Raw genomic sequence first — 25,629 nt, 5'->3', positions numbered from 1 at the left:
TTTTCTATCTTCTTCACAATTTGGAACCAACGAACTGAATAAAATTTTGTAAGAATAGAATATATATTGTAAATTAAAATCAAAATAATACTCAATCAAATCGTTTTTATGGGAATATTTAAAAAAAAAATTGAAGGGTACGATAATTTGACCAAGAAAACGATAATTCATGGTTTTTAGTTGGGAATATAGTACTTCTAGAGAAAAAAATAGCATTTGATGGCTGGGGGAACTTTCTTGAAAAATTAGCTACGAAGCAAAACAGTTATCATTATTTAGTCGTCGGCGTCATCTACCGCAAGTTAGCAGTGAGAATAATTTAAGCCAGTGGCGCTATCTACCACTAGTGTGAAACGAGTAAAAACAGACGATATTGGTGAAAACCGCGGTCCAAAACGAAGACATGGCAATCATTTCTGATATCTGTGCAATTTTTCGCGCGGCCAGTATTTTTTAAAGCGCAAGTAGAATACAAAGCACACATAAATTGCCGTTTTATTTTGTTAAAAACAAAGCGGAAAAAAAGGGAAAAAAACAGTAGAAAGGACTGCCAACTTTTATCTTCCTGTATATATATTTTTTCTTTTTCTTTTGTTTTTGAGTATCTGTATCAGGGTGTGTATGGTGCGAAGACCTAGTTGTCATGTGCACCAAAATAAAGTTTATTATTTAAAAAAAAACAAAAAACAGACGATATTTAAAAACATTATATTTGTTTTGAAAGATAGGTGACGCCACCGACTAATAACTGCTTTGGTTCGTACATGATTTCAAGAAAGTGTTATCTATTAGCGTTTTCCATTTGATTGCTCGAGATTCGCAAATGGAACATTCCATGAACATATTCCCGCGTTTTGTTGTTTTTCCTAGGAATATAATACTGCGTATTCCATTCTCTTAAGTTTTTTTATCTGCTAGTAATTTGAATTTTCACGTCTTGGTCTGCCACTCTGCCATTTTGCCAAAAAATCTAAAAGGAACACGAGAAAATTTGCTCCGATTTCGATCTCGATCCGTTGATCTGTCGAAATCGGCAGATCGGTTTTGGGCGATCTCGGAGCACCCAAGAGCGCGAAACTTGATCGGAGCAGATCCGAGCACGCTAATGGAACATAAAATGTTGATCAGAGCGTTCTAGAGTGCTCGAGAGCAGACAAATGGAAAACGCTATTAGTTTACGATAAATCTAGTCGGTAACGCTGGCGTCTGCTAATGGCTCCTCAAATTTTACTGGAACTAAATTGAAACATGGAAAGTGATTTTGATACTATAACTTACGGAACACCTCTACCACCCTTGAACGATGGTAAATTATTATAATTCTAAGTAAATTAGATTTGTTGTTAAAGTTAAGCATTAGTTGTTATTCTACTTTCTCTATTTTCAAGGTTTTGGTTATAATGCCTTGACTAAATGCTATGCACAATGCACTAACTTTTGTAAGCCCAGTTAATAATATTTCCTCATTTTTCAAATTTTAAGACGAAGTTCCTGATAAAAAACAAGTTCAAGATCTTACTGTTCGAGATGAAAATGGTAGAAGGAGATTTCATGGTGCTTTTACTGGTGGCTTCTCTGCTGGATATTATAATACAGTGGGAACGAAGGAAGGATGGACTCCTTCATATTTCAAGTCATCAAGATATTCCAAAGCTGACAAACGCCAACAACGTCCAGAAGATTACATGGACACGGAAGATCTTAATCAATTTGGAATAGCGCATCGTACAGTTCAAGCTACGAAAGATTTTAGAAGGGCACCAGAGGAAAAATCCAGTCAACGTTCAGCATGGAACAGTGGAAATATTCTTATTCCAGGAGGAACTCCACTTGAAGATTTAATAAAACCAGTCAAGTAAAGGTGGCAAAATAATATTATTTTATCATGAGAAGTAATATAATTTATTTTAGTGATCACATTGGAATTCGACTATTACGGGCCATGGGTTGGAAGCCTGGACAAGGAATTGGACCAAGAACTAAAAAGAAACCGAAACCAAAAGTTGATGAAGCTCCAAAATCTAATGTTAAAGTTTACGGCTGCTTATTGCCGACTGAGCTATCAGATGATGAATTTGATGAATATGCTTTGGCTTTTACCTTTGCACCGGAAGATGTATCTACCTTACCCTACCTTTCCAAAGATAATCTTCATGGAATTGGTTACTCTGGAATTGGGGATACTGATTTTCTGGGTTCCAAGTATTCCTCTGAAGATCCTAATACAACAAAAGCGGTACTTAAAACAGGACGGAAAATAGCCATTAGTGGAAAGGCTTTTGGAGTTGGTGCATTTGAAGATGATGATGATGACATATATGCAAAAGATGACATGACTCAGTATGATTTTGAGCTAACTGATCCGCAAAAAGCAGCCAAAAAGTCTACAAGAGCCATCACTAATCAAAGTATTTCGAATGTTTATTAAAATCCAATGTGAATTAAATTTAATCGTTTTTTTCTTTATAAGAGAGAGATGTGAAACGAGAAATTCAAGGTTTTCACTTGGTTAACAAACCAGGAATTCCCAAGAAAAAATACCCACCACCAGAAATACCTGCTGATTTTGTACCAAATAGGAGGATGATTGCCGCTACTATCGCAGAATCATTCCCTAAACCACCTCCATCTCGACAAGAACACAAGGCGGCACCAACTACCACTAAATTTCTCAATAGACATGTTTTATCAGCAGCTGAAAGAGCTGAAATGCTTGGTGATAAATTTCAAAGTAAATAATAATTCTAATGCTGTTTTAGTGTTTTCAATATAACTCAATTTTTATTTAGTCTGTTAATTAAGCTCTTATTTCCATTTTTAGGTAAACCTCCTAGTCATTTAGCTGAAACTAAAGTTCCAGATGTTACTTCAAATCCAGTTTCGTTAGAGGAGGCTTGGAAAACACGATTGTCGTCTTTAGTAAAGGATACCAAACTGGAATGGGCGAAGGTTAACCATACGGAAACCAATTTGAAACCATTTTCTTCTGATTTTGCCAAACAGAAACGCTACGAAATTTATTTGGAAATGCAAAAAGCAGGAAGAAGTGGTTAGTGTTAAATCCTGACTTATCCCCTTTTTGTTTTTTATATTTATTATTTGTATTTAGATTTTTCTGCCTTTCAACCATCTTCAATGGCTATATGGGAGAAGGAAAAAGAAAGAGAGGAATTCCAGCGTGCCGCTGTCTTATTCAGACCCTTAACTGGGAAATTAAGTCAGAAATTTGTATCCAAAGGCACTCAGCTTGAAAATGATCATGAAGAAATAATGGCTTCTAGGAAGAAAGTCAGTACTTTGTATATGGTTTTGTTATTGCAACTTGACGCTAATTTATTTTATCGTTAGAATGCAAAAGAAGCTTTGGAGAAGTTGAAAAGTGACATCAAAGTAAAAAGGACCGTTCAAGAATGGCACCCTGACAAACTTCTTTGCCGTCGTTTTAATGTTCCTAATCCATTTCCTGAGTAAATATTTAACAATTTTACCTACTGAATGGTAATGACAAAAACATTTTACTTATTTTGATTTAGTTCAGCTACAGTTGGTCTAATTGGTGGAAAAAAAACTAAAGTGTCAATATTTGAGTTTTTACCAACTACGGAAAACACTGTAGCAGTCTCTGAGCAAAGTTCAAATCCTTCAACTTCTATTGCTACTGAGAAACCACGTGAAAAAGTACCACTGTTTTTGAATTTGATACCACCAGGAAATGAGGCCAAAAAAGATGATAAAACACAAGAGAAATCATATATTAAAGTGACGGAGAAACCAAATATTCAACCTCCAAATAATACTGCTCTGGTAAGCTTATAAACAATATTTAGAAAATATTTTGACTAATATTTTCACTTCAGAGCACGCAGATGGAAAAAGCCCCTGAACCTCCATCTCTCGATCTATTTAAAGCCATATTTGTTGACTCTGATAGTTCACAATCGGAGGAAGAAATTGACGATGAAGAGGACAATGATAATGAACTACAGCAAGAAACTTCTAAGAATAAACCACAAATGCAAGAGAAAACTGTGATCAAACCAATAATAAGAGCCCCAGCTATTGGAATTTTCGCTTGCCTCAATGATATTAAGACTAAATTAGTTGAAGATTCCTCCAGAACTGAGCTAGTTAACAACAAAACGAGTGAATCAAAAGCAACTGATCTTTATGGACCAGCTTTACCTCCGGATTTACAGGATTCTTCTGATCATAAAGATGTTTGGAATAGTAGGAAAGACCACAAATCAAAGAAACACAAGGACAAACATAAGAAAAAGGTAAAATTTCCATTATGTTTTAAATGAATTACTCCAAATTTAAATGATTTTGACAAAATTTAGAAGAGCAAGAGAAAACATAGCGACAGTGAAGGCGACTTAAATAATAAATTAAAGAAAAGGTAAGGTCAAGAATATTTATATTTAGAAAGTATGAAATAGATTGAATGGCTTTTCCATAATAAAGCATTTGTCTAAGACTTATTTACAGTGGTGTCTAGTTTAAATTAATTACAAAATAGACTCAAGGTTGTGATAATGGGAATATATTAAAATTTTTAATAACGCTAAAAATCACATCAGTATCTTATGCCAGGGTGCCACCAAAATTTGAAAAAATTGGAACCAAATTTTATTAGAAAAATGAAAGCTTAAATAACTCTGAAACTGATTTAAAATATTTTTTCCTAATTAAACTTAATCATAAATGACCTACGATTTGCGAAAGTATACAGCTTAATTTTATGACAGAGGGTCATTTTAATTTCTACTGAATATTTTGTAGAATGTCTTACTACCTAATGCAGTAAATTATAGCTATAATAAGCTTATAAACATGAATAGATAAGTTTTAGATACAATTCAGCTTCAATATTAAAACCCTGATGATAATTTTTACCAAAAATAGGGTAGGGGCCTTGAAGTATTTTAGAACTTGGTAGTTAAATAAGTTATGACACAATTGAAGTATACTGCGCAAGTGAAACAAAATTGTTAGCTGTATTTTAAATTGTTTAAAAAGTTGTTTAATTTTTCCAGGTTAAAAGAACTTTCCAAGAGGAAATAATTTTAATATTTTATTTCAAAAATGTAAACATTGTACAAAAAAATAAAACTGAATCATGGCCTTGGTGATTGAATTTGAAAAATCTGTTAAAAATCAATTAGTTAATAATCAAACAAAATATACAAGTAAAATATTTGATAATTATTAATCAGTTTTAACCATTTAATTTCAACATTTGTTTCAGACAGGGATAACAATTCATCATTGTCATAATTTATAAATTTAGGTATGCTAAAGAAGTTTACCTTTTAATGTTTGAACTGGGCTGCAAAAACATACACAACTATTCCATCTAAATAAAAAAAAGGCTTCATTATAAAGTGCTTAAGGTAGAAAAATGTTAAATGAAAGGTTATTATAAATCAGTGTTGTAGAAATCTACTAAAACCAATCGTCATGCACCCATTCAGACTGGGGCGGTGTATATACATCATGTTAGTACAAAATTATATATAAATAGCCGATATTTACCATGATAATTAGATCATATCTGCATATACCAAGGACAATTCAAGATTAAAATAACCTAAAGAGAGAAGATAATTATTAGGAAACATTTACTTTAGTTAAGAATATGTAAAATAATTTCAATATAAAATCAGTGCTGTAGAAATCTACTAAAACCAATCGTCATGCACCCATTCAGACTGGGGCGGTGTATATACATCATGTAAATAGAAAAACTTATTAAAGTAGCCAATACTTACCATGCAATTATATACATTTAGCACATGAAAGATGGAACCCTAGGCAACAATCAGATCTAAAAGAAGAAATTCATTAGGAAACTTATTGAAATTAAGAGAAAACTTGTTTCAATATAATATCAGTGGTGTAGAAAAACTACCAAAACCAATCGTCATGCACCCATTCGGCCTGGGGCGGTATGAACAAGTCATCATAAATAAAATAGGTACCTATTTGATCATTTAATGCATACCTGAAGAGAGCACACTCCAACAACTAGAACTTGGTGATCATGTTAGCTCTAGGGATGCACAATGGACCTCAGGTCGAAGTGCTTGGCTTGCTACCCCACTCAATACTAATAGCTCTAGGGATCTACCCACCACTCCATCCTACTTTATAAAAAAAAATTAAAATTAGATCAGGATTAAGAAAACAAATAATTTCTTAACACCAAATGGGTTTCAGATAAATGCTTGTAATCAATTATATCATACGAACGAGACATTGATACATCATTTAAAAAACTCTTCCCATTTAGGGTAATACATACCATTAGCTCATGGCATTTTCCATTGGGACTGCTCTGAGCGTGATCCGGATTTGCCTTCTACGTCATCGCTCTACCACGGAGAACTCCGCTAGGTGCTCGGAGGACTATCTTCCAGCCCTCCCAATGGAATACGAATTTTTCTCGGAGTCACTTTGCTTAAAAATTGCTCTTTTTTGGTTGCCCCGTCCCTCGAGTTGGGGCAGCTCAGATCAATCCGCGAGGGAGCAACAGTGCCAATGGAAGACGTGCCTCCTTTTTGGAGTTGCCCTTTTTGTCCCAATGGAACGTTTTATATTAAGGAGCGCTCGGAGGACTCCAATGGAAAACGCCATCAAATCAGCCACTTTCTCCAAGGGTTATATTTTACTCCTAAAGAAGGATTTATAAAATTAACCTACATACATTATAGAAATTTAGGCCTTTACTTTATAGGCTCAGAATCCTTTTTTTCAACATATATTATTAAGACATATGCTTGTTTAACATCACAGCTTAAGCTAAGAATTAAATATTCACAATAAACTTACATTTGTCATATTTCAAAGCTATGCACTTCCATTGTTTGCCCAACAATGCAAAAACCTAAAGACAATCACCAAAATTAGTTAACTACACAAATTTGATCACTTAAAATTTATTTTGTTATATGATCAGTAAATTAAGTTCTTCAAACATCTTCAGAACAGGTCTGTGTATTTCATCATAATTATAAAAATGTAATGGGAAAATTAGTTCTAGCTACCTTTCGGAATTGGTTCATTGTATCAGGATTAAGGGACGATGCACTAACCTGTGAATAAAACCAATAATTTAGTGGTGCCATAAATGGTGTTGGTTTATAACCTAAATTACGTACATCAGTTAAAATTTGGTCTATCATTAAAACTCTGAGTGAGCTGAGGTTTTCATCATTTTAACTTAACAAACCTAAGATAATAACGGACAATGGAACGAACCTCATAAGAGTCAACGTGGTTGCCAAGGCCTAACATGATTATCATTATCTTTATCATTTCCTTTACAATTACTTCTTACCAAATTAATCATAGTCAAGAATATTCCATATACATATATTTTCTACTATTTATAATTAAATTATTGCAGATTTAACAAATAAGAGCGATCGAACTTAAGTTTTAAGAAATACACCAAATGGCAATTACGTGTAAGAGGCCAAAGAGTCCCACGTCGAAAAGAGCGGTCAATTGACTGTTGGGTCGTATTTATAGGATAAAGCAGAGCCGGAAATAAGTAGCTCGTCTTTCTTACGGGCTACAGCCAACTTAGATCCGAACAAAAACCGGAGAAAATTGGCGGAGGGAACGCTTGCAGTTCTGATAACTTGTATTGAGAAAAATGGGATTCTGGCAGTCCGGAACTTCGGCGTCGGCGATGGGTTAATTTTTTTCAGTTTTCTGAAAAGTAATCGTAATTCTATTATTCTAATATTTAAAATAATTTATTTATAAGGATGTCCTCGGCACATGATAAAATGAAGAAAAGTCTTACTTTGGAAGTGAAAGCAGGCGAAGAAAGGTTAGTATTGTTATATATATTTCCAAAAGTAAAATTAACTTAGGCAGGACCGAAAATGAATGTCCTACAACGGTACAAAGGCCAGATATCAGGCCTTGGTTTCTAAGCTGTAATCTGAACTGAACGTCTTTTCAATTTATTTACTTAGTGCTAAACTTTGCTTTTTAGTGACTCTAGTGTATCTGCTAGTGATGCCCCAAATTTTAAAGACGAAGCGCTATTAAAGAAAAAGAAGAAGAAGCATCATCATCATAAACACAAGCATAAGAAGAAACATTCCTCGAAGAAAGAGAAAAAAATCCTCCCTGCTACTGCCTTAACTTCCACTGCAATTCCAAAAAAGGTTAAACATAAGTCACGTGGCAAAGAGAAAGATGAAGAACGGATGCTTCATATGGGCTTGGATGAGCTTGAGAAAGAAAAGGCTTTATTACAAGCGAAACTAGCTAAAGTGGCGAATGAAGAATCTGATGGGGTATCAATGGGGCTTGCTATGGGTTTAGTAGATGAAACATATGGAAGTAGTGATGATGAGCTGCCTTTAAAGAGACTTGGAATGGGAGATAAATCTTTGACAGTTTTAAGTGAACAAAAATCAAAAGCCAAAGAAAAGTCTCTAATAACACCTGTTAATAAAAATCACATTGTATCCAAGTTAGGAAATAAACAATCTCCCATTAAAGCTAGACATTCATCTCCACCTTTAAATCACGCTTCTCACAAATCTATGTCTACAAAGGCTAAAAGCAAAGAAGAAATGGCAAAGAAAATCAAGGGAGTTAGTAAAACAGGGCTGTCTGAAGCAAAAATAATTCTTTCGCCGGTTAAACATGCTTCTCCTCCACTTCATCGTTTGAAAGAAGAAAAAAAAGAAAGAAATCATGAGAAAGATTTGGATGGAATTAAAGACCGACACAGCTCACCTCCACCCTCAAAGAAACCTCATTTGTCTGCTGGGAACTCAACAGGTCATAATTCGTCCAATCAACATTCTTCCGGAATTAGTTCGCTAAAAGAAGCGAATAAAAAATCTGGCCTTGTTTCAAGTTCTCAAATTTTGCAGCCGGCTATTCTAAAAAGAAAAAGCTCTTCTAGTCCTACATCTCATGGTTCTCGACATCATTCCAGAATTGGTAAGTTTGTGTTTATTTTTTTTATGATAATTTGAATCAACTTCTACTATTTCTATTGTAGGCCATGATAAAAGCCCTCAACCAAGTGCCTCGGTTAAATCTAGAAACAGTTTCAATAGAGATCGTAGCAAGAGTCCCCATCATAGAAATACACCTATCGCAGACCGGTCCAAAGAAAGGTCTGTTAGCGAGAGGTCAAGAGAGAGATATCCAATGTCCATGCAAGACAGATCAAGGGAAATTCGTGGGCACCATGACAAAATGCGTGATAGATACACTGGTGACAAAGGTGTCAGGAGACAAAGAAGTCGGAGTCCACCTAAAAATTCCACTCAGCTCAGAAACAGAAGTCCTGGTCATTACAGGGATAGGTCTTCTAGCCCAAAAAGAAATATGGATAGATCCAGATACCGAAGCCCAGTTTCTAGAAATGATCATAGTAGATACAGAAATAGACATGGAAAGTAAGCATCTAATTTACCTATTTTTATGATAAATTTTTTTTGTTCTAAATTAATCAATTTTTTAAAGTGATTCATCAAATCATAGAAATCAGAGTGGTCGGGATTATAAGAGAAGTCGTCACTCTGACAAGCAACCATCAGATGTAATAAATTTGGCATCTGATAACTCATCAGATGAACCTGTTGATGATATTGATATAGAAGAGGAGGAAGATGAACAAAAAGTTATTGAGAGACGAAGACAACAAAGAAGAGAACTACTTAAGGTAATATGATTTGAATCATAACATCTCAGAAAAAAGCTCACTACACAAAACTTCTCATTCAAACAGCGACTGGGTATAGCTCCTCAAGCTCCTAGTAGCAGTATTTCGTCTCCCACTCCTTCTGGGAGAAGTTCTCCAGCAGGGGCCAGTACCCCTGATTCCTTGACAATTGGTGATCAGGCAGCGGCTGATTTTGCTGCTGAACAAAATGAGAACAGCGTTGATTTTGAGGCGTCTATCATTGCGAAAAGAAAAGCGATGGAACAACAGAGAGAGGATGAGGAAAATGCTGCCAATGCAGCAGCAGCTGCCGCGGCTGAACTGGAAGACAAGAAAGAGAAACAGAAGAAGCAGTTAGACATGTTTTCAGAGGGAGACATGTTTGCTGAAAACTATCAGGTAAACATAGTACCGTAACCATATGGTTAAAATGAAATTGTCTTACGTTCTTCATTTAATTTTTCAGAGTCCAAGTAACACTCAAAGAATTGCTAGTAGACAACAAGACAATCCAAATTTAACAGACAATTGGGATGATGCAGAAGGCTACTATCGTAAGATTAATATAAATGCTTTTAAATCTGGCGTATAGGTGTGTTCATAACACAAAAAATCCTAGTTCTGAGAAATTATTGTTTCTTCAAATTTGGTTACCTTTTTGTACTCTTGGAAATAAGGCTAGTGGTTTACTGGGCAAAACCCAGTTTTTTAATCGGTTGGACCAAGAACATATTTTAGTGGGAATTTAGGAATCTATATTCTAGGCTTGCTAGCGTTGTCTCTTAATTTCCTCCCGTTCAAACAGAAACCCTCCATTTTACCAATTATATAACTCATTCTAGTGTTTTCTTTTGTCTTACAAGAAAACTAGTATTTAGTTATCAAAAAGTTTCCACTCTTGATGTAGCTTGTGCAACATTAGTTAATACTTAATTTAAAGATTTAAATGTTGACTTCGGTATAAATTGCAACATATGCCAGGGATTCTTAATAATTTTGTCACATTTTTGAATTAAGTTTCTGACAAATGTGATTACTGTTTCAGTTAGGTGATAGTAGTAAACAGGTTGACTTGTACATTCTCAGTTTTTTTTTAAAGTTTCTAGGTTGGGTCAGTTTTTTTCACAAACTGGTTCCACTGGTGCCTAGTATCAGTTAATCTAGATTTCCATAAAGGGCAGATAAATTGATCCTTAGAAGGGCCTTACCTGAAATGTATCTAGAATTTCGAGGCATTTAGGCTGCCAAAAAAGGAATATAGGTCCAAAAATTGCTTAATGAGGATATAGTGGAGGTGTCAAATAATGTGGCTGCCTGATGACCTAAAAAGCTGCACAAGTCTATGTAGGGACATCACTGCTCACAAGGACTGGTTAAATTATGGGACTTCATTTCCAAGACTACTCTGTTAACTTTTTTACTACTAGGTGACATTGCCTGTTCAAGAAGTTTTAATCTTTTGCTTGCCATGTGTTATTTCCGTCGATTAATTGATGACATCCTCAAATCATCTATATGATTGCCATTTTTTTCGTAACCTGTGTAGATTGCAGCTTGTATGCCAGAAATTAAATTTATAACTCTCAAATATACTTAATCCATTGTTTTTTTAGGCGTAAGGATTGGTGAGACATTGGACAGTCGCTACACCGTTTACGGATACACGGGACAGGGTGTTTTTAGTAGTGTCGTTAGGGCTCGTGATATGGCTAGAGGCAATACTGATGTTGCTGTTAAAATTATTAGAAACAATGAGATTATGCACAAAACTGGGTTGAAAGAACTTGAAATGCTAAGAAGGCTCAACGACGCCGACCCTGATGACAAATTTCACTGTCTGAGACTCTTTCGCCACTTTTTCCATAAACAACATTTGTGCCTTGTCTTTGAACCTCTCAGGTACGTGTCCTATTAAAATTTTATTGGTTGCAGTATGATGCTTAACATGGTTTATTGGTTTTTAGTATGAACTTGAGAGAAGTTCTTAAAAAATATGGCAAAGATGTTGGTTTGCACATCAAAGCTGTTCGTTCTTACAGCCAGCAGTTGTTTTTGGCGTTAAAACTACTAAAGAGGTGCAATATACTTCACGCTGACATTAAACCAGATAATATATTGGTAAGTTTTCAATAATACATTGATTTAATTTTTTTCAAAATTAAAATTTTTTACTTCATTTTAGGTAAATGAAACTAAATTAGTTTTGAAACTTTGCGACTTCGGCTCAGCGTCTCTTGTAGCTGATAATGAAATAACTCCTTACTTAGTGAGCAGATTTTATAGAGCTCCGGAAATAAGCAAGTTCACTTTTAATTCAGTTTTGAGAAATTTAACCTTTCTTTTATAATCTTGACCTGAGGGGCTGATCACTGTATTTGCGGAATCAGGGAGTACTCTAAGAGCACACCTAGATTCTAAGCTAAAATTACATACTCATTGCGGGTATTGCGTACGCCAATTGCTGGGAGTGATCAACCCCTTGAGTGGACATTAATTTGGATAATTTATTAACAAAAAAATGTTTTTGCTTTTATTTGTGTTAAATAGTTTTAGGTATTGGTTATGATTTTGGCTTGGACATGTGGAGTGTTGGTTGCACTCTGTTTGAGTTATATACTGGAAAAATCATGTTCTCTGGGAAATCCAACAACCAAATGATAAAATTCTTCATGGACTTGAAGGGAAAGTTCCCCAACAAGCTGATAAGGAAAGGAGTTTTCAAAGACCTGCATTTTGACCCTCAGTGCAATTTTCTCTACCATGAGGTTGACAAAGTGACTGAACGGGTAAGTTTCTACGTCCTAGAGTTTCTCTGGAATAACATTACTTGCAGATAGAATGGACTTTGCCAATAGTTGACCCTAACTAGTAAAGATCACGTAATGATTTTTTTGTGTTAACAGGAAAAGGTGGTTGTGATGACCAACATCAACATTACAAGAGACCTTCAAGAGGAACTCATTGGCCGTCAACGCCTTCCCGAGGATCAACTGCGCAAAGTTGGACATCTGAAAGAACTCCTGGAGAAGATTCTTATGCTCGACCCGGCAAAGAGGATTAGCATCAATCAAGCACTCACCCATCCATTCATCCAAGAGAAGATATAGTGTAGTAATTGCCATGAGCTCATATTTTGTGGTGAGTTCTCTTAAATCTAAGTTCTTTAGATTTAACTTCTAGGGGTTAGTAGCGTGTTGAACAGACAGTGTATAACTGTCTTGGGGTTTCTGCAATATACCCACGAACGTTTACTGAGCTTTAAAGTTTGATTGTGGGCTCAATGTACTCGTAATTTTCTTCTTTCTTTGTTGGTTTGTTGGCATTATTTGCAAAGAGTTATCATTTGCTCATGAAGTTATTGAGTGGGGGTATGTTGTGGAATTCCCCATGAACATTAGCTTAAACTGCCCAAATTTTAGATGTAAGGGTACAAAATGGTCACCCCTATTTTCTAGGTGTTTAAATTTTCATTCAACTTTGTGAATGTTGGAGACAGACAGTGCGATGCCTGGATTAAATATTTGAATCGGACAGAGACTGTGTTGTAGAGCAGCCAGCTCGAGATCGAAAAATATTCAGGTTATATTCTGAAGTTGTATCATACAAATTATATGGTTGTATTTTATAGCGACTTAGTTTATCCTACCATATTCATCGTATCACGGTTTAAAGATTGTATTATTTTCGTCTCAAACATCCCCCTTATTTTTTGCGTAACTCATTTTTAAAATAGCTATGACTTATAGCTATATAAGCATCCCTGAGACTCGAGATAGCGAGAATTATTTTTAGTTTTACAACATTTGAAGAACATATAGATGTTTAAAATTTTTAGGAAAGGTATCAGACAGGCTTGATTTTATAAATATACACAAAAATGTTATGTGAATTATTCTGGAGATAATTATAATAAATTTCAAATGCATTTAGTAAAAACAAAAAAACATGATAGTTTGTTCTTACTAAATGTAATAAAATTAATTCTTAAACCTCTTTTACCAAACAAAACTATCACATGTGGAGGAATGAGTTGTAATTTGTTGTGAATTATGACTTAGTTCCTAAGACCAAAAATGGAATCAAAAACGTACGAATCTGTTCGAAATGTTATGTTGAATTTTTTTTTGTCTTTTCTTGTGACTTTTTAGGATCTGATATCCTCAACACACTTCAGGGTTATAAATTGGGCTTTTAAAGAGCGTCAAACGAGAGCTCTGCATTTCACAGTCATACTTATTATGCGGTAATTCGCTTCATACTATTTTAGGCATTTTTTAGTTTTGACTATTGTTATGTATAATGCTTAGATTGGGCTTTGTGAGGTTTATGAAATACATGTAGTGGGTGGTCTGAATGGCACTTAATGGGTATTTTCTGTAACAATCTGTAATCATTCTATATAATTCTGGGGGGCTGGACAAGGTAAGTATTCCTATATTGATGGTCATTTGGTTGTTGAGAGGTAACAACTTTGCTCTCTTTCTAATCGACGTCACTTTCCACAGGATGACCCACTTGTACCACTGTACCATTCCTTGTTTTTCTCCAGTCCTTGTCTCTTATCTCTAAAAACGCCGATTTTACCGAAAAATGGTTACTTTGTAGTTCCGGAGAGTCGAATGATGGTGGTGCGAGACGATTAGCTTGACGTGGTCATAAGTTTTTAAAGGTAGAATGCAAAATAGAAACTTCCCCTTCATACATTTTAAATCCATTGGCATAGGTGGCCATACCTATCCCACTTATACAAATATCAAACCAAACGATGCAATTCTCGGTTGTCTTTCTGGTTCTGCCTGGGTTTTCTGTTTCTTTTTTAGAACTGAAATGACTTCAAAAATATCCGAGGAACTTCCATCACTGTGTGTTATACCAGTAAAATATGAAGTGTAAGGATTTGATGCAACGGAAAATTCTTTTTTTAGGAAAAAAGAATATATCAAATTGTTATGGGATTAGGTCTCTAATTAACTTCATTCGTTTATTTGCAGAAGTTTGGTTTTTAACTGCCATGAGGCAAGCATGCTTAAAGAATAGAATGCTGGTCTGATAGACTATCGCTCAGAAGTTGGATTGAGAAACTAAATTTGACCAACAATGTATGAAGCTGGGAAATAAATCAACATGATTTTTAATTGTGAGTCATTGATGAACACAACACAACACACTTTTTAGCTTAACATTTTAATATGAAATATTTAATTTTTCAACATCTTTTATGCATAAACATAATGCTATGTTACTTAGGCTTAAGCTGATTCTTGAGCCCTTAGGTACTCAAAAACACTGCCCCGGTTCTCAAATGAGATGGATGAAGTGTCTGCCTTTTCTAGCTTTAAGTTTGTATTGATGGGCTCTCCGTAGCCACCACCACCAGGAGATTCCAAACTGAATATATCCTTTTGAAACAAAGTGTTAACTATAATTTTTTTTTTGGTACTAACTTAACCTTACCCCGGCATTCACATCTATTGATGTCTTCCCACCCAAATTAACTACTCTTCCACTCTTGAACCTGAGTAAATTAAGACCTCTTTCTCCATCTTTTCCTCCTTTAAAAATAACTCATAATAGGTATAAACTTCTTAAATTCTATTTATTTAAATGAGTAGTCCCACCTTTTAAGCCATAAGGTGAAAAAACACGTCGTTCTGTCAAAATTGACAGCACCAGGTCCTTCCGAAAGAGAATTTCTCTTACAATTCCGTCACCACCTTTAAATTTTCCATTGCCTCCACTATTGGGTCTCAAATGGAATTTTTGGAGAACAACCGGGTATCTTCAAAATGGTAAATATCAGAGGTTTACTAAATTTGTTAAATTGCTTTAGTTAGTGTTGTTCAAAAAGTACCTTCTTTCTAATATCTCTGGATCTGTAATTCTAGTATTTGTCCTGTAATAATGTACCGTTAAGTTAAGTTTTGGCTGTAGGAATAAGCATTTTTTGAAATTACATGTGACTATGAGTTCCACTTCGACCATTCCATGTTGGTCCCTTTTCGGAAACAATTAAATTTTAGTACTGCCAGAAAACACTATACAGTTAAAACACTAAATATTTACAGCCCCAGCACCTCCTCCTATAGTTTCGTAATAACCAGTGTCGGAATCCCCAAAGGTAACATTATTCATACAACCTTGAGAGGCTGCACACACTTGGAATGCTTTCAAGACCACATCAACCACCCTCTGAGATGTTAAAACATTACCCCCTACAACAGCTGCGACTTCTGAGGGGTTCAATATAATCCCTTTTGGTAAAATAATTTTAACAGGAACTAAGTAACCCTAAAAAATTTTAAAATTTGTAATATTTGCAGATAATTATTCGTCTTGTGTTTACAAACTTGGTTTAAAGGAACATCATGCCCAACCATACACCTCAAACAGTAAATTATAGCTGATAAAGTTACTGCTCTAGGTGTATTCCAGTTGTTGTATACTTCGAGACCCGTACCCGTGAAATCAAATATAGCATTGCCCTATTTTTATTTTTAAAATACTGTAGTGGATGAAAGCATTTATTACTTTTTAGTTAAAACGCACTTCAGTTTTGTCAATTGTAATTTTAAGTTTAATCACAGTTCCATCATCCATACAATCTTCCGCGTTTAATTCCACCATTTGTCCTGAGTCTGGTATTTTATTCCCAATTTCTTTTAACATTTCTCTAACAGCAATTTCCGCATTAGTCTAAAATAGGAAGCATGTTTTTAATTTAAAAACCAGTTTATCATAAGAAACTCCTACCTGGATATATCCCATATAAGCTTGAACAACAGTCAAACTATAGTAATCAATTAATTCAGAAACTAAAGCAATTCCCTGTTTATATAACAAATAATTATTATTATAATAGCTACATAATTTATCTCTTGCAAGAGGTGAATAGGGAGATGGATATTAATCTATCCGAGATTCATAAAAGAAGAACCTTTTGATTAGCCGCTATTTGAGCTTTCAAGTCCGAAAGGTTATCAGATAAGTTACGAGTTCCACTAGAACCTGGTATTTTTCCGGGCGCATTTAGTAGTTCAACCAATTCTTAAGGATTAAAAAAAAATCTTATAATAGTATAGCTAAACAGTGGCGGCCTAAGGGGTGCCATCGGAGAAGCTCGAGGGGGGGGGGGGGGCCAAATCAGAACGATTAAACTTGAAGAAGACGAACCGGCGAAAACTTCTGCACGGTCGTGGGGAGTGTCACAAAACACTGCCACCGCCCCGGGAACCCAGCCTTCTTAAGCCGCCACTGTAGCTAAATTATGTAAAGATTCTCATACCAATTTCTTGAAATACTCCTTTCTTGAGTATTTTGAAAGAAATAAAAGTGGCCCCTTCTTGTAGCAATGTAGTTGAATGTGGTGGCATAGATCCTGGAGTAATTCCTCCAATATCAGCATGATGTCCTCGGCTAGCCACAAAAAATACAGGTTTCAGTTGACCAGGGTAAAATACCTACAAATTGCAGTGTTTTAGCTATAAATGTTCTCTTAAATTATCTAAGATATTTTTTGTTACAGGTGTGATGACAGTTAGATCAGGCAAATGGCTGCCTCCAGCACATGGATGATTGGATAATAAAACATCTCCCTTGTGTAAATCATCACCCAAATAACGCAACTGGAACTGAACAGCTTCTTGCATGGCACCAAGATGAACTGGAATGTGAGGGGCATTTGATACCAGCCCACCATCTGGTCCGAAAAGGGCACAAGAGAAATCTAAGCGTTCCTATAAAATGTCATAGGTAAGAAGAAAAAAAAAATACACTTTTCTAGTAATAGACCTTTATGTTAGTTGAAATAGAGGTCCGTTGTAGAATTCTGTAGAGATACATTAGTCAGTATAACCCATCCAATAATTACAAATTAAGTCTAGTGTTACCTTCCCATTTGTTCAGCTATACTCATAAATCTGTGTGAGAATATGGACAGTTGTATAGAGTCAAGCTGAGGTCCAATTCTTTCTGATACATTAATTCCTATTTGAATTTTAATATCACCATTCTTGGTAACCTCAGCTACACAGTTTGGTTCCACCAAGACAGTGCTTCATATACCAGTAATATTAATATTATTAACACAAATAATAGTGTATGTAAATTTACCATAGGGAATCTATGACTATGGCTGGTCCTTCAAGTACATGACCGGCATTAAGTTTCTCTAAAAAGTACACTTTAGTATCTTCATATCCATTTTCAAAGTAACATTTTGTAACCTTTGAAGGTATTCAATAGCTTAAAACATACATATTGTTTAGTTAGTCAAATAAATTACCATTTCAACAGGAGGGCCATGTCCTGAAATAAATGCTTTATGTCTATCTAAATTAATATTAGTTTTACCAATGCCTCTGACGCGAATATCATCAACTATAACATTTCTGTTTTCAACAGTGAAGCCAAATTCACGATTGTATCTATGAAATAGGAATGGTAATTAGAGGAAATTTAGGTGAGAAGCTATTTGGAGCATGTACCTAGAGAGGAAAGATCGAAGAAAATCACCCTTTTGACAACTTGAATTAGTTATAGGAAACCCTTTCGCTGAACACATCAAACTGCAGTCAGTTTTTTCATATCTCATGTGCAGAAATGCTTCACATTCAATATCTTCCTTAGGAAAACCTTGTGCTTCAAGAACTATTACACATTTCTTAGTTAGATTATTTATTTTCTCTACGATAGTTGTGAAAGATTCTACAAAGAGAAAAATTGTTAGAATCAAAGATTAAACCTTATTATTTTAATCAAGATACCTCTGTTATAGACTAAAGCACAGGGTTCTTGCGCTTCGTGTACTACATCAGCTAAAGCCATACCAAAGGCAGATAATATTCCCGCATATCTATGTAACGTTTATTTGTTAGGTTTGGTAATATAATTTAAATCATAGGTATTTAACCTATGTATAAATACTGTGGACATTCCCAAAGAACGAGCAATAGCGCAAGCATGCTGACCGCCTGCTCCTCCAAAACACGCTAAAACGTGACGTGATGTATCGTAACCTTTTCCCTGAGTTAGAGCTCGAATGGGTCTACACATAGCTTCATTGGCCACTTTTATAAAGCCCATTGCTACCTCTTCTACAGTCATAGCCGTTTTATTGGTTTTGGATATGAATTTGTTGACCTAAATTAACAAATTTTAAGCTTAATAAATAGTACCAAGAATGAATTTGCGTTAACTGAGAAAAGGTTCTCCTTCCATGTTTTACAGATTATATTCTCCGCCTACAGGAAGAAAGAGAGCTGGCCCAGGGCTGTCTTTATCTTTCAGGCGCCTTTTTTCATATGGCCATGTCTTTATTGAATACTTAACTGTTAATTTATTAAATAAATATAAAGGGCCAGACAGTGGCCTAGGGGCTTAGCCCAATGGTAGAGATGGGCCTGGAGCTGGCACAAGATAAGAGGTGTAGTTTTTCTTTGATGACACACATGCTGAACATAGGGATGCCTTCATATTCTTAGTTAATGTTAATTCATTCATGATAGTATAGAATGTTAGTATATTTAATCAAAATTACATTTCTGACTAAATTTTTAAATTCTTTTAAACAGGCTTTTTTATCCAATGGTTGATCTTTGGTTTTGCCGAATATTTTTGGGAAAAATTCTGGCAGTAAACGCCCAAGACTGAGATTTGCATCAGTAACAGTCAGATATCCTCCTTTGCGATAACAGACTGGTCCTGGATGTGCACCAGCCGATTCTGGTCCAACCACAAAAAGGCCAGAACGAAAGAACAGTCTGGAACCACCCCCAGCAGCAACTGTGTTGATGTCCAACTAAAATTTTAAGTGTTGGAGTCATCTCATAAGTTTTGAACATAATGTTCTAATATTGTACTTGAGGTGCTTGTATAGTAACTCCAGAAATTGTAGATTCAAAAATGTGTTCTAGTTCACCATCGTAGCGACTTACATCAGTGGAAGTACCACCCATGTCAAAGCCAATCACCGGTAAATCAGTTTCTCTTTTATACGTTGTTTTAGCATACCCTACAACGCCACCAGCTGGTCCTGATAAAATTGCTCTAGAACCTAAGAAACTTAAGTCAAAAATGTTTTAAAAATGTCTGTTGTACCAAAATAATGACCAAATCTATTTGCTTTAAAGTAATATTTTTCATTACTTGCTCATTGGAGTTAGGCCTCCGTCTGATTGCATGAATAAAACATTAACACCCTAGTTAAAAATAGTGTTATTGTGGAATAATTAATTAATTTTTAATATTCCTACTTCTAAATTATTTTTAAATCCTGAAGCAAAACCCTCCACATATTTCTTAACACATGGTGTTAGATACGCATCGGCACAAGCTAAATTACAATTTAAATAAAATTATTTTGTTAACAGCTGGATTGTACTTGACGTAACATTTTTTTTTGGTCCCCATATAATAACACGGTATTAGCTTGATGTTTCAATGTCATATAAATATCTTTTGCTTTGACATTAGCACATATCATTTAAAATTATTTTACAATAATGTGAACATGCCATTGATTTGACAACTCTAATTTTATAACTTGACATGTAATGATGCCATATAAAACTTTTTATAACCATTTGACGTGACTAAACCATATAAAGCTTTTTAAAACCAATTGATGTGACCATTTGTTAAGCAAATAAAGAACTAAAGAACCATTTGACATGACCAAACCATATAAAAGTCTTTCAGCTTACTGTATTGGCTTAAGAAACTATTATTTTTACATGGTAAAAGTTTTTTGTAAACAACTTTTTTGTCCTAGTGTTAATGAGACAAACTACACTATTTTGCTATTATTAGTAATGAAAGTTACGTCAAGTCTAATTCACACATAGTAAGGAAACCTGTAAATCCTCTGGGCACAGCTTTCACCATAGGCATTACTACAGATGATAAGGAAACATGGGTAAAGCCCATGGATTCCGCTAATTTCCCAACAGCAATTTCATGATCAGGATATCTGATATTTTAGGAAATAAAGTTAAACATGTTTTTAAAACTGTGAATGTTTACTTACGTGTAAGAATGAAGTAGAACCACAGCCAAACTTCTAATACCCTTATTTAAGACATTTTTTAGGTCGTTAACTAATTTTTCCCTATTCAAATTTTGCCACACCTCAACCTAGTATAGAAAAGAAAATTAATTTCATACAATTTAATTTTCTATTACGCGTGTTTTACTTTTTCACCAGTTTTTCCAACAAAAACTGGGTGGTTAGCGTTAATTTGGCATTTATCTTGCTGTAGTATAGTTCTTTCTTCTACTTCTATGACTTCATCGTAGAGTACATCAGGATATATAACTTTCTGCAAATTGAAACCAATGTAGATAATTTCTAATAAAAAGTTATAGTTAAACTACCAAATCAAATAATTTGGGTCTAGCTTGATTCCCTATGAATAACAAGTCTTTAAATCCTTGCGTAATGGCTAAAACCATTCTTTCTCCTTTTCTTTCTAAAAGTGCATTTGTAGCCACCGTGGTTCCCATTCTGATCCATTTTATATTCGAAGTTTCAATTGGCTCAAAAGGAGAAATATTTTTGCCAGTTGCCTTAAAAATATACATAAATTTAATTGTTATAACGAAGTACATCTCAGGATTAATTTTTTTTACCTGTTCTAAAATCCGGCGTATACCTTCTCTGGGGGCATCATTATAATTTTGGGGGTCCTCGGATAATAATTTTAACTCAAACGTTTTCCCATATTCGGAATGGGCATAAACATCTGTAAAAGTTCCTCCTCTATCAATTGCAAAACTCAGTTTCTCTGACATACTTAATTATAATAATTATAAATGCCAAGTAAATGAATTATTTCCGTTCTTTTCGACAAAAAAGTTAGGAATAACGGTATAAAAATTCCACTTTCTATCAATGTATAAAATTCCACTTTTTATCAATGTATAAAAATTCTACTTTTTATGGTATCGTGATAAAAATTTTATAAACACAATCCATTGATAACGAACCCCCCCAAGTGAAATATCTTATGTTATGTGAAAGCAACAGCTGCATGAGCCGTAGCTGTTCGTTCTATATCTATTTATTAAAACCGCGGTAGTTTTAAAATATTAAAGGTATTCGGTACTTTCAGTTTTATTCCCAGTTTCATTCTCGCCACCCATTCCTACCCCCCCCCCTTATAACTTAAGCCAAAGACGATAGATGGCGGCACCACCTCATCCAACACAACCGACGCAATTTTTCGTAATAGCCGCTCAGCTGCGTCGGAAGCGTTTATCAGCTTTTTCGGGAAAACGATCACTTTACGTTTAGTGGTGTGCGCGACCTGTTGTCGGAAAGCGGCGAGTTGAAAATAGAAAGTGAAAATGTCTAAAGTGGGAAACGCGATCAGACCAACGACGATTGTTATAGAAGAAGCTAGTGATGGTACTTATAAGCCCGTACACGTTAGAATGGATGAACTCAGGCTGAACGATAACAATTATTTCAAGAAAGTGAGGGTAAGTTACTTTTTTTTAATGTTGTCATCACTTTCACCACTCCCCCTGATACCGTTATGTTCGGTGCCAGTTAAAGAGACACCTATAGCTTGAATGTTTTGGGAGAGTCTAGTTAAGGGGGTGGTTCGACACGTGTTTTTGACCCTTGTAATATTCGTGGTTAAACCTATCAACAAAGTAATTTTAAGACATATTTCACCTACACTCTCGCGTTCTGTATATTTTTTTATGAAACTTCCCCAAAATCATAATATGCAGTTACCTTATAAAATTCCATTTGGGCTTGACAGTCTATTTACTTCCAAAATATAATACCCATGGAGATGATAACTGTCATAGGGCATGTTCTAATTGTGTGACCACCTTATAAATTTTCATTGACCCACCTTTAATTTTTATAATTTCACGTCAATGGCCCGTCGCTTTAATTCTAATGGCCTACCATTTGATGGGGTAGAATATACAGGTGTTTTCTTTGGTTTAAAGTCACTCAGTAAATATGATCATTTCGTAATTATAATGTCCTGTAAGGTTGGTTTATAAGAACGGTTAAAGTGTTAATTTTTACTTTTGTGACCCCTAAGATTACTTCAAATTCTACAGGATATAGGCTTATAAAATTGTGTTTACGAAACCAAATTCTTCCCAAAAACCGTAATATCTATCATCGCGTCTGTGGAATTCAAAGGGAATCCAAACATTGACGTCAATGGAAATATTCGTCACTTAATTTAAATTCGTATACGTCTATCAAACTTCCTCCAATTTGTAAAAACAATTGTTAAAATTGGTCGTACAAGGAAGCGTCCATCAAAATAGGCAAATCCTATATTTAATTCCAAATATCAAGGTCGATGTTTTCCCTTTTATATTGTTATTCTTTTTTTTTTCTGTCGTGAGGTTTCGCGAAATACTCCCAATCCATCGCATAATGAATACCATTTACATTGTCAGATTTCCCAAAAATATTTCGACCTTTGCGAAATTACGGTAAAAAATATCAGCGTCTAATTTTCACGCGTTTTCGGAACGGCTTGAGCGCGTCCGGAACTTATTTATCTTACGAATGGAAAAATATTCGCAGCTGAGCCGATTCTACGCGTCATTAGCCGTGAGATAGACCCATTTTTTTCGTTACCCGTATGTTTATATATAATATTAAATTGCGGGGCTTTATACCAGGTTGAGTGAGTCAGCGGCCTAGCCTAGGAGCCTGTGCTTCGAATTACGTCTACCTTCGCGAGTATGACGGATAGACAGAGAAGCCTTTTGTAGGGAGACAGAAACCCGCCAAAACGGGCCCCGACAGCGAAGCCCCTTATCAGGCGGACTGCGATTGTAAAAGTTTGCTTCAATCTGGACGGGTAATCTATTGTCGTCCCAAACCGGGAAATTATTTCCACGCTGCAGAAAGGGACATTGACATTGGGAAGTAAACCTGACTGGAAAAAAATAATCTGGTTCTTATTTTTTCGACGCGTATGAATATTAAACGCTGGAAGGGGACAATTTTGACGTACGATTTTGCGCCATTTCTTCAATCTGTTTTCGCCTAAGGTGGTGATGGTTGAAAGCTATGACAAAAAAGGCGCCATAAATGTTTAAAATAGATTCGCATTTTTCAATATTTTTTTATTTATTTTCGAACTTAAATTTCCTCCGTACTACGCGAAAACAAGGTTCAAATTATTCAATTTTCGTATTTTTGGTTTCCCTGTTTATAAATAAATAAATAAAAATATAAATAATCTTTTGATGGGCGAGGTGGACGGTGGGATTTGGGTAGAGCCTAACGCCGCCGACGACGATATTTTATTTGGCGCCGAGCCGCCGCCGCCGATAAATTTTGTTCCCGCCGCCGAAATGTTTTGAGCTTTCCCAAGTAACTCTTTTTTTTTTCGAAATTTTTTTTTTGAAATTTTGAAAAGGGGGAGGGGAGATATTATTTTCCCTTCTCGCCGCCGCCGCCGAATAAAATCAACGCCGCCAGCTGTTTTTTTGCCAAACGCCGCCGCCGACCAAAATTAAAAGCCGACACCATGAGTTTGCTCTCAAAAAAAAAAGCTCTAGTCCTGGAAATGTGGAATAAGTTAAGAAATTTACTAAAAACTATTACGATATTAATCGGAGGGGGTGTCGATAATTTAGTTGAAATAGAAAGTTTATAGGCGTGAAATTACAGGTATCGTTGTAATTTGTAACCATTGGTTGGCTTTTGTTTTAACGGGGACAGATTTAAATACTAAGATTTGAACGAGTGGTTGGTTAATGAACCCTGTCGTAGCGTGGTAGCCTCCACCTTTTATTTTTCTTTATAATTTTTTCCTTTAAAAACATATTTCTGCGAACTTTTCTGTTGGCTCATTCGGGTTTTGTCTTAACAATGAGTGTCGCTATTATCTTCATTAACCACAGTACGTTGTTTTTCGTCGCGGTGAGGTAACACGGCCGACTCACCTCGCTCACAGTGCCGGCGACTGTTGCGAGTGCTTGTTGGGAAAGTGAGATTCGTTGAACCGACAAATGTAGAGCGGCGCGGTTAGATAATATTCCTTTTTTACCGTCGCGGCGTTGCTTTTATTTTGAACGATTTTAGTTCAGGGGTTTGCCCGCTTTTAGCAGTCATCGGAGGATGATTTTTATTAGCTAATGCGTACCTTCCTCGCTACTGTATTTAGAACGTGCGGGTGGGGTGTCTCTTCCAGTGCTTAATTTGATGAGACCACTTTCCGATTAGATTGCGTTAAGGGATCGTGGACTGAGCTCGGTGGGGTTCGGCTGAGGACGTATCGAGCATTTTTATTAGCGCCTAGGGTTGTAATCGGTGTTACGAACCTGTAGCTTTGACCGAGGGGATAGCCACTTAAAGGCCTAGGTTATCTTCTGCCTGTCACCCTTTAAATTTACTTTCCTGTCGAACAAATATCCTGGTGGTAGGCCAACGTGTTCTGCGGTTGGCCTACAGGGTTGGCATAGAACCAGCCATACCGGTTATAGCCACCTGGTTAAATCCGGTTCTAGCCACTTGAAAAAATCCAGATTTTTGTGGCTTTTTTAAAAAAAAATTCCAATATGAATATTTTAGTAAATTAATAGTTTTTATTTAGAAATTTAGTTTATTTTTTGTTTCATATTTAGAAACCGGTTTACTTTTACCAGTTTTTCGGTAGGTTTAAAGTTACAAAGTTCACTGCCTCGCTTCTGTCGTACACAAAAACCCGGGGGAATTTCCCGAGGAAATCAAAAGAATTCAGTTATTTCGCTTTATTTGTTTAGTTTCTTATTTACGACAATAACTGCAGACAATTTCTACTTACATAATTTAAAGGTACTGTTTATATTTTAGCCGGTCATAACCGAAAAAAACCGGATATAGCCAATTAAAACCACTGGTCTGGATTTAAAAAAAAAGCCGGCTTTTTTCCAACCCTGTTGGCCTACCACCAGGG

The 25,629-nt window shown here is 35.5% G+C and overlaps 4 protein-coding genes and 1 long non-coding RNA gene across 8 annotated transcripts in view; 3 read left to right on the top strand and 2 right to left on the bottom strand.

Annotated features, from left to right (window-relative positions):
• The first annotated feature begins 1,185 nt into the window (after positions 1-1,185).
• On the top strand, positions 1,186-5,123 carry LOC149926669 (G patch domain-containing protein 1). Of its 2 annotated transcripts, none has more exons than XM_090158426.1 (11): positions 1,186-1,306; positions 1,483-1,855; positions 1,912-2,408; positions 2,471-2,731; positions 2,822-3,049; positions 3,110-3,288; positions 3,349-3,467; positions 3,534-3,804; positions 3,858-4,277; positions 4,341-4,399; positions 5,037-5,123. In XM_090158426.1, exons 1-11 carry the CDS (start codon positions 1,249-1,251, stop codon positions 5,062-5,064), a joined length of 2,493 nt encoding a protein of 830 aa, XP_090014552.1. In that variant the 5' UTR covers positions 1,186-1,248; the 3' UTR covers positions 5,065-5,123. The 2 variants fall into 2 exon arrangements, with proteins under 2 accessions (XP_090014552.1, XP_090014551.1); XM_090158425.1 differs by lacking the exon at positions 5,037-5,123 and adding an exon at positions 4,906-4,980.
• On the bottom strand, positions 5,062-7,479 carry LOC149926668 (uncharacterized). Of its 2 annotated transcripts, none has more exons than XR_016473777.1 (9): positions 7,161-7,479; positions 7,047-7,094; positions 6,832-6,886; positions 6,632-6,673; positions 6,005-6,146; positions 5,772-5,827; positions 5,536-5,590; positions 5,310-5,356; positions 5,062-5,147 (listed from the first exon to the last, which is right to left on the bottom strand). It is a non-coding gene; the product is annotated as an uncharacterized LOC149926668 (long non-coding RNA). The 2 variants fall into 2 exon arrangements; XR_016473776.1 differs by having other exon boundaries at positions 7,261-7,479.
• A 178-nt stretch (positions 7,480-7,657) lies between these two features.
• Positions 7,658-14,433, top strand: Prp4k (Pre-mRNA processing factor 4 kinase). Of its 2 annotated transcripts, XR_016473775.1 has the most exons (14): positions 7,658-7,840; positions 8,009-8,973; positions 9,035-9,437; positions 9,505-9,703; positions 9,770-10,102; positions 10,170-10,257; positions 11,317-11,602; positions 11,668-11,821; positions 11,886-12,000; positions 12,251-12,489; positions 12,607-12,841; positions 13,159-13,282; positions 13,852-13,946; positions 14,209-14,433. XR_016473775.1 is itself a non-coding variant. In XM_090158424.1 (12 exons), exons 1-11 carry the CDS (start codon positions 7,776-7,778, stop codon positions 12,808-12,810), a joined length of 3,051 nt encoding a protein of 1,016 aa, XP_090014550.1. In that variant the 5' UTR covers positions 7,658-7,775; the 3' UTR covers positions 12,811-12,841; positions 13,159-13,647. The 2 variants fall into 2 exon arrangements, 1 of the variants encoding a protein (XP_090014550.1); XM_090158424.1 differs by lacking the exons at positions 13,852-13,946; positions 14,209-14,433 and having other exon boundaries at positions 13,159-13,647.
• Positions 14,434-14,858: 425 nt separating this feature from the next.
• LOC149926666 (5-oxoprolinase) lies at positions 14,859-21,588 on the bottom strand. Its single transcript, XM_090158423.1, has 28 exons — positions 21,329-21,588; positions 21,074-21,265; positions 20,893-21,018; positions 20,727-20,833; positions 20,554-20,669; positions 19,954-20,033; positions 19,847-19,899; positions 19,561-19,762; positions 19,239-19,499; positions 18,612-18,841; positions 18,466-18,554; positions 18,187-18,406; positions 17,985-18,126; positions 17,813-17,925; positions 17,590-17,754; positions 17,492-17,528; positions 17,224-17,436; positions 16,986-17,160; positions 16,638-16,747; positions 16,454-16,528; positions 16,250-16,396; positions 16,051-16,185; positions 15,767-15,991; positions 15,658-15,698; positions 15,555-15,596; positions 15,322-15,482; positions 15,158-15,255; positions 14,859-15,102 (listed from the first exon to the last, which is right to left on the bottom strand). Exons 1-28 carry the CDS (start codon positions 21,488-21,490, stop codon positions 14,953-14,955), a joined length of 3,867 nt encoding a protein of 1,288 aa, XP_090014549.1. The 5' UTR covers positions 21,491-21,588; the 3' UTR covers positions 14,859-14,952.
• Positions 21,589-21,938: 350 nt separating this feature from the next.
• Positions 21,939-25,629, top strand: part of Rhp (GTP-Rho-binding protein rhophilin) — a 45,508-nt gene continuing 41,817 nt past the window's right edge. Inside the window, exon 1 of the mRNA XM_090158331.1 lies at positions 21,939-22,180. Within this exon, the coding sequence (XP_090014457.1) occupies positions 22,046-22,180 (135 nt within the window). The 5' untranslated portion in view covers positions 21,939-22,045. The remainder of the gene's footprint in view (positions 22,181-25,629) is intronic.

This window comes from Leiobunum rupestre, chromosome 9 (genome assembly GCF_980474605.1).
Source record: "Leiobunum rupestre chromosome 9, qqLeiRupe1.1.hap1, whole genome shotgun sequence".
Taxonomy (NCBI): domain Eukaryota; kingdom Metazoa; phylum Arthropoda; class Arachnida; order Opiliones; family Sclerosomatidae; genus Leiobunum; species Leiobunum rupestre.
This window is presented reverse-complemented; position numbering and strand designations above follow the sequence as displayed.

Bases quoted from the DNA above. Each gene is read 5' to 3' on its own strand.
- LOC149926669 (XM_090158425.1), top strand. From the start codon at position 1,249: ATGGAAAGTGATTTTGATACTATAACTTACGGAACACCTCTACCACCC. The intron at 3,050-3,109 runs GTTAGTGTTAAA...ATTTGTATTTAG, and splicing joins GCAAAAAGCAGGAAGAAGTG to ATTTTTCTGCCTTTCAACCA. The intron at 4,400-4,905 runs GTAAGGTCAAGA...TACCAAAAATAG, and splicing joins AATAATAAATTAAAGAAAAG to GGTAGGGGCCTTGAAGTATT.
- Prp4k (XM_090158424.1), top strand. From the start codon at position 7,776: ATGTCCTCGGCACATGATAAAATGAAGAAAAGTCTTACTTTGGAAGTG. The intron at 10,103-10,169 runs GTAAACATAGTA...TTAATTTTTCAG, and splicing joins TGTTTGCTGAAAACTATCAG to AGTCCAAGTAACACTCAAAG. The intron at 11,822-11,885 runs GTAAGTTTTCAA...ACTTCATTTTAG, and splicing joins TTAAACCAGATAATATATTG to GTAAATGAAACTAAATTAGT.
- LOC149926666 (XM_090158423.1), bottom strand. From the start codon at position 21,490: ATGTCAGAGAAACTGAGTTTTGCAATTGATAGAGGAGGAACTTTTACA. The intron at 16,186-16,249 runs GTGCGTTTTAAC...AAATAAAAATAG, and splicing joins TTACAATTGACAAAACTGAA to GGCAATGCTATATTTGATTT. The intron at 15,699-15,766 runs GTAAATATTTAG...GTTTCCGAAAAG, and splicing joins TAGGAGGAGGTGCTGGGGCT to GGACCAACATGGAATGGTCG.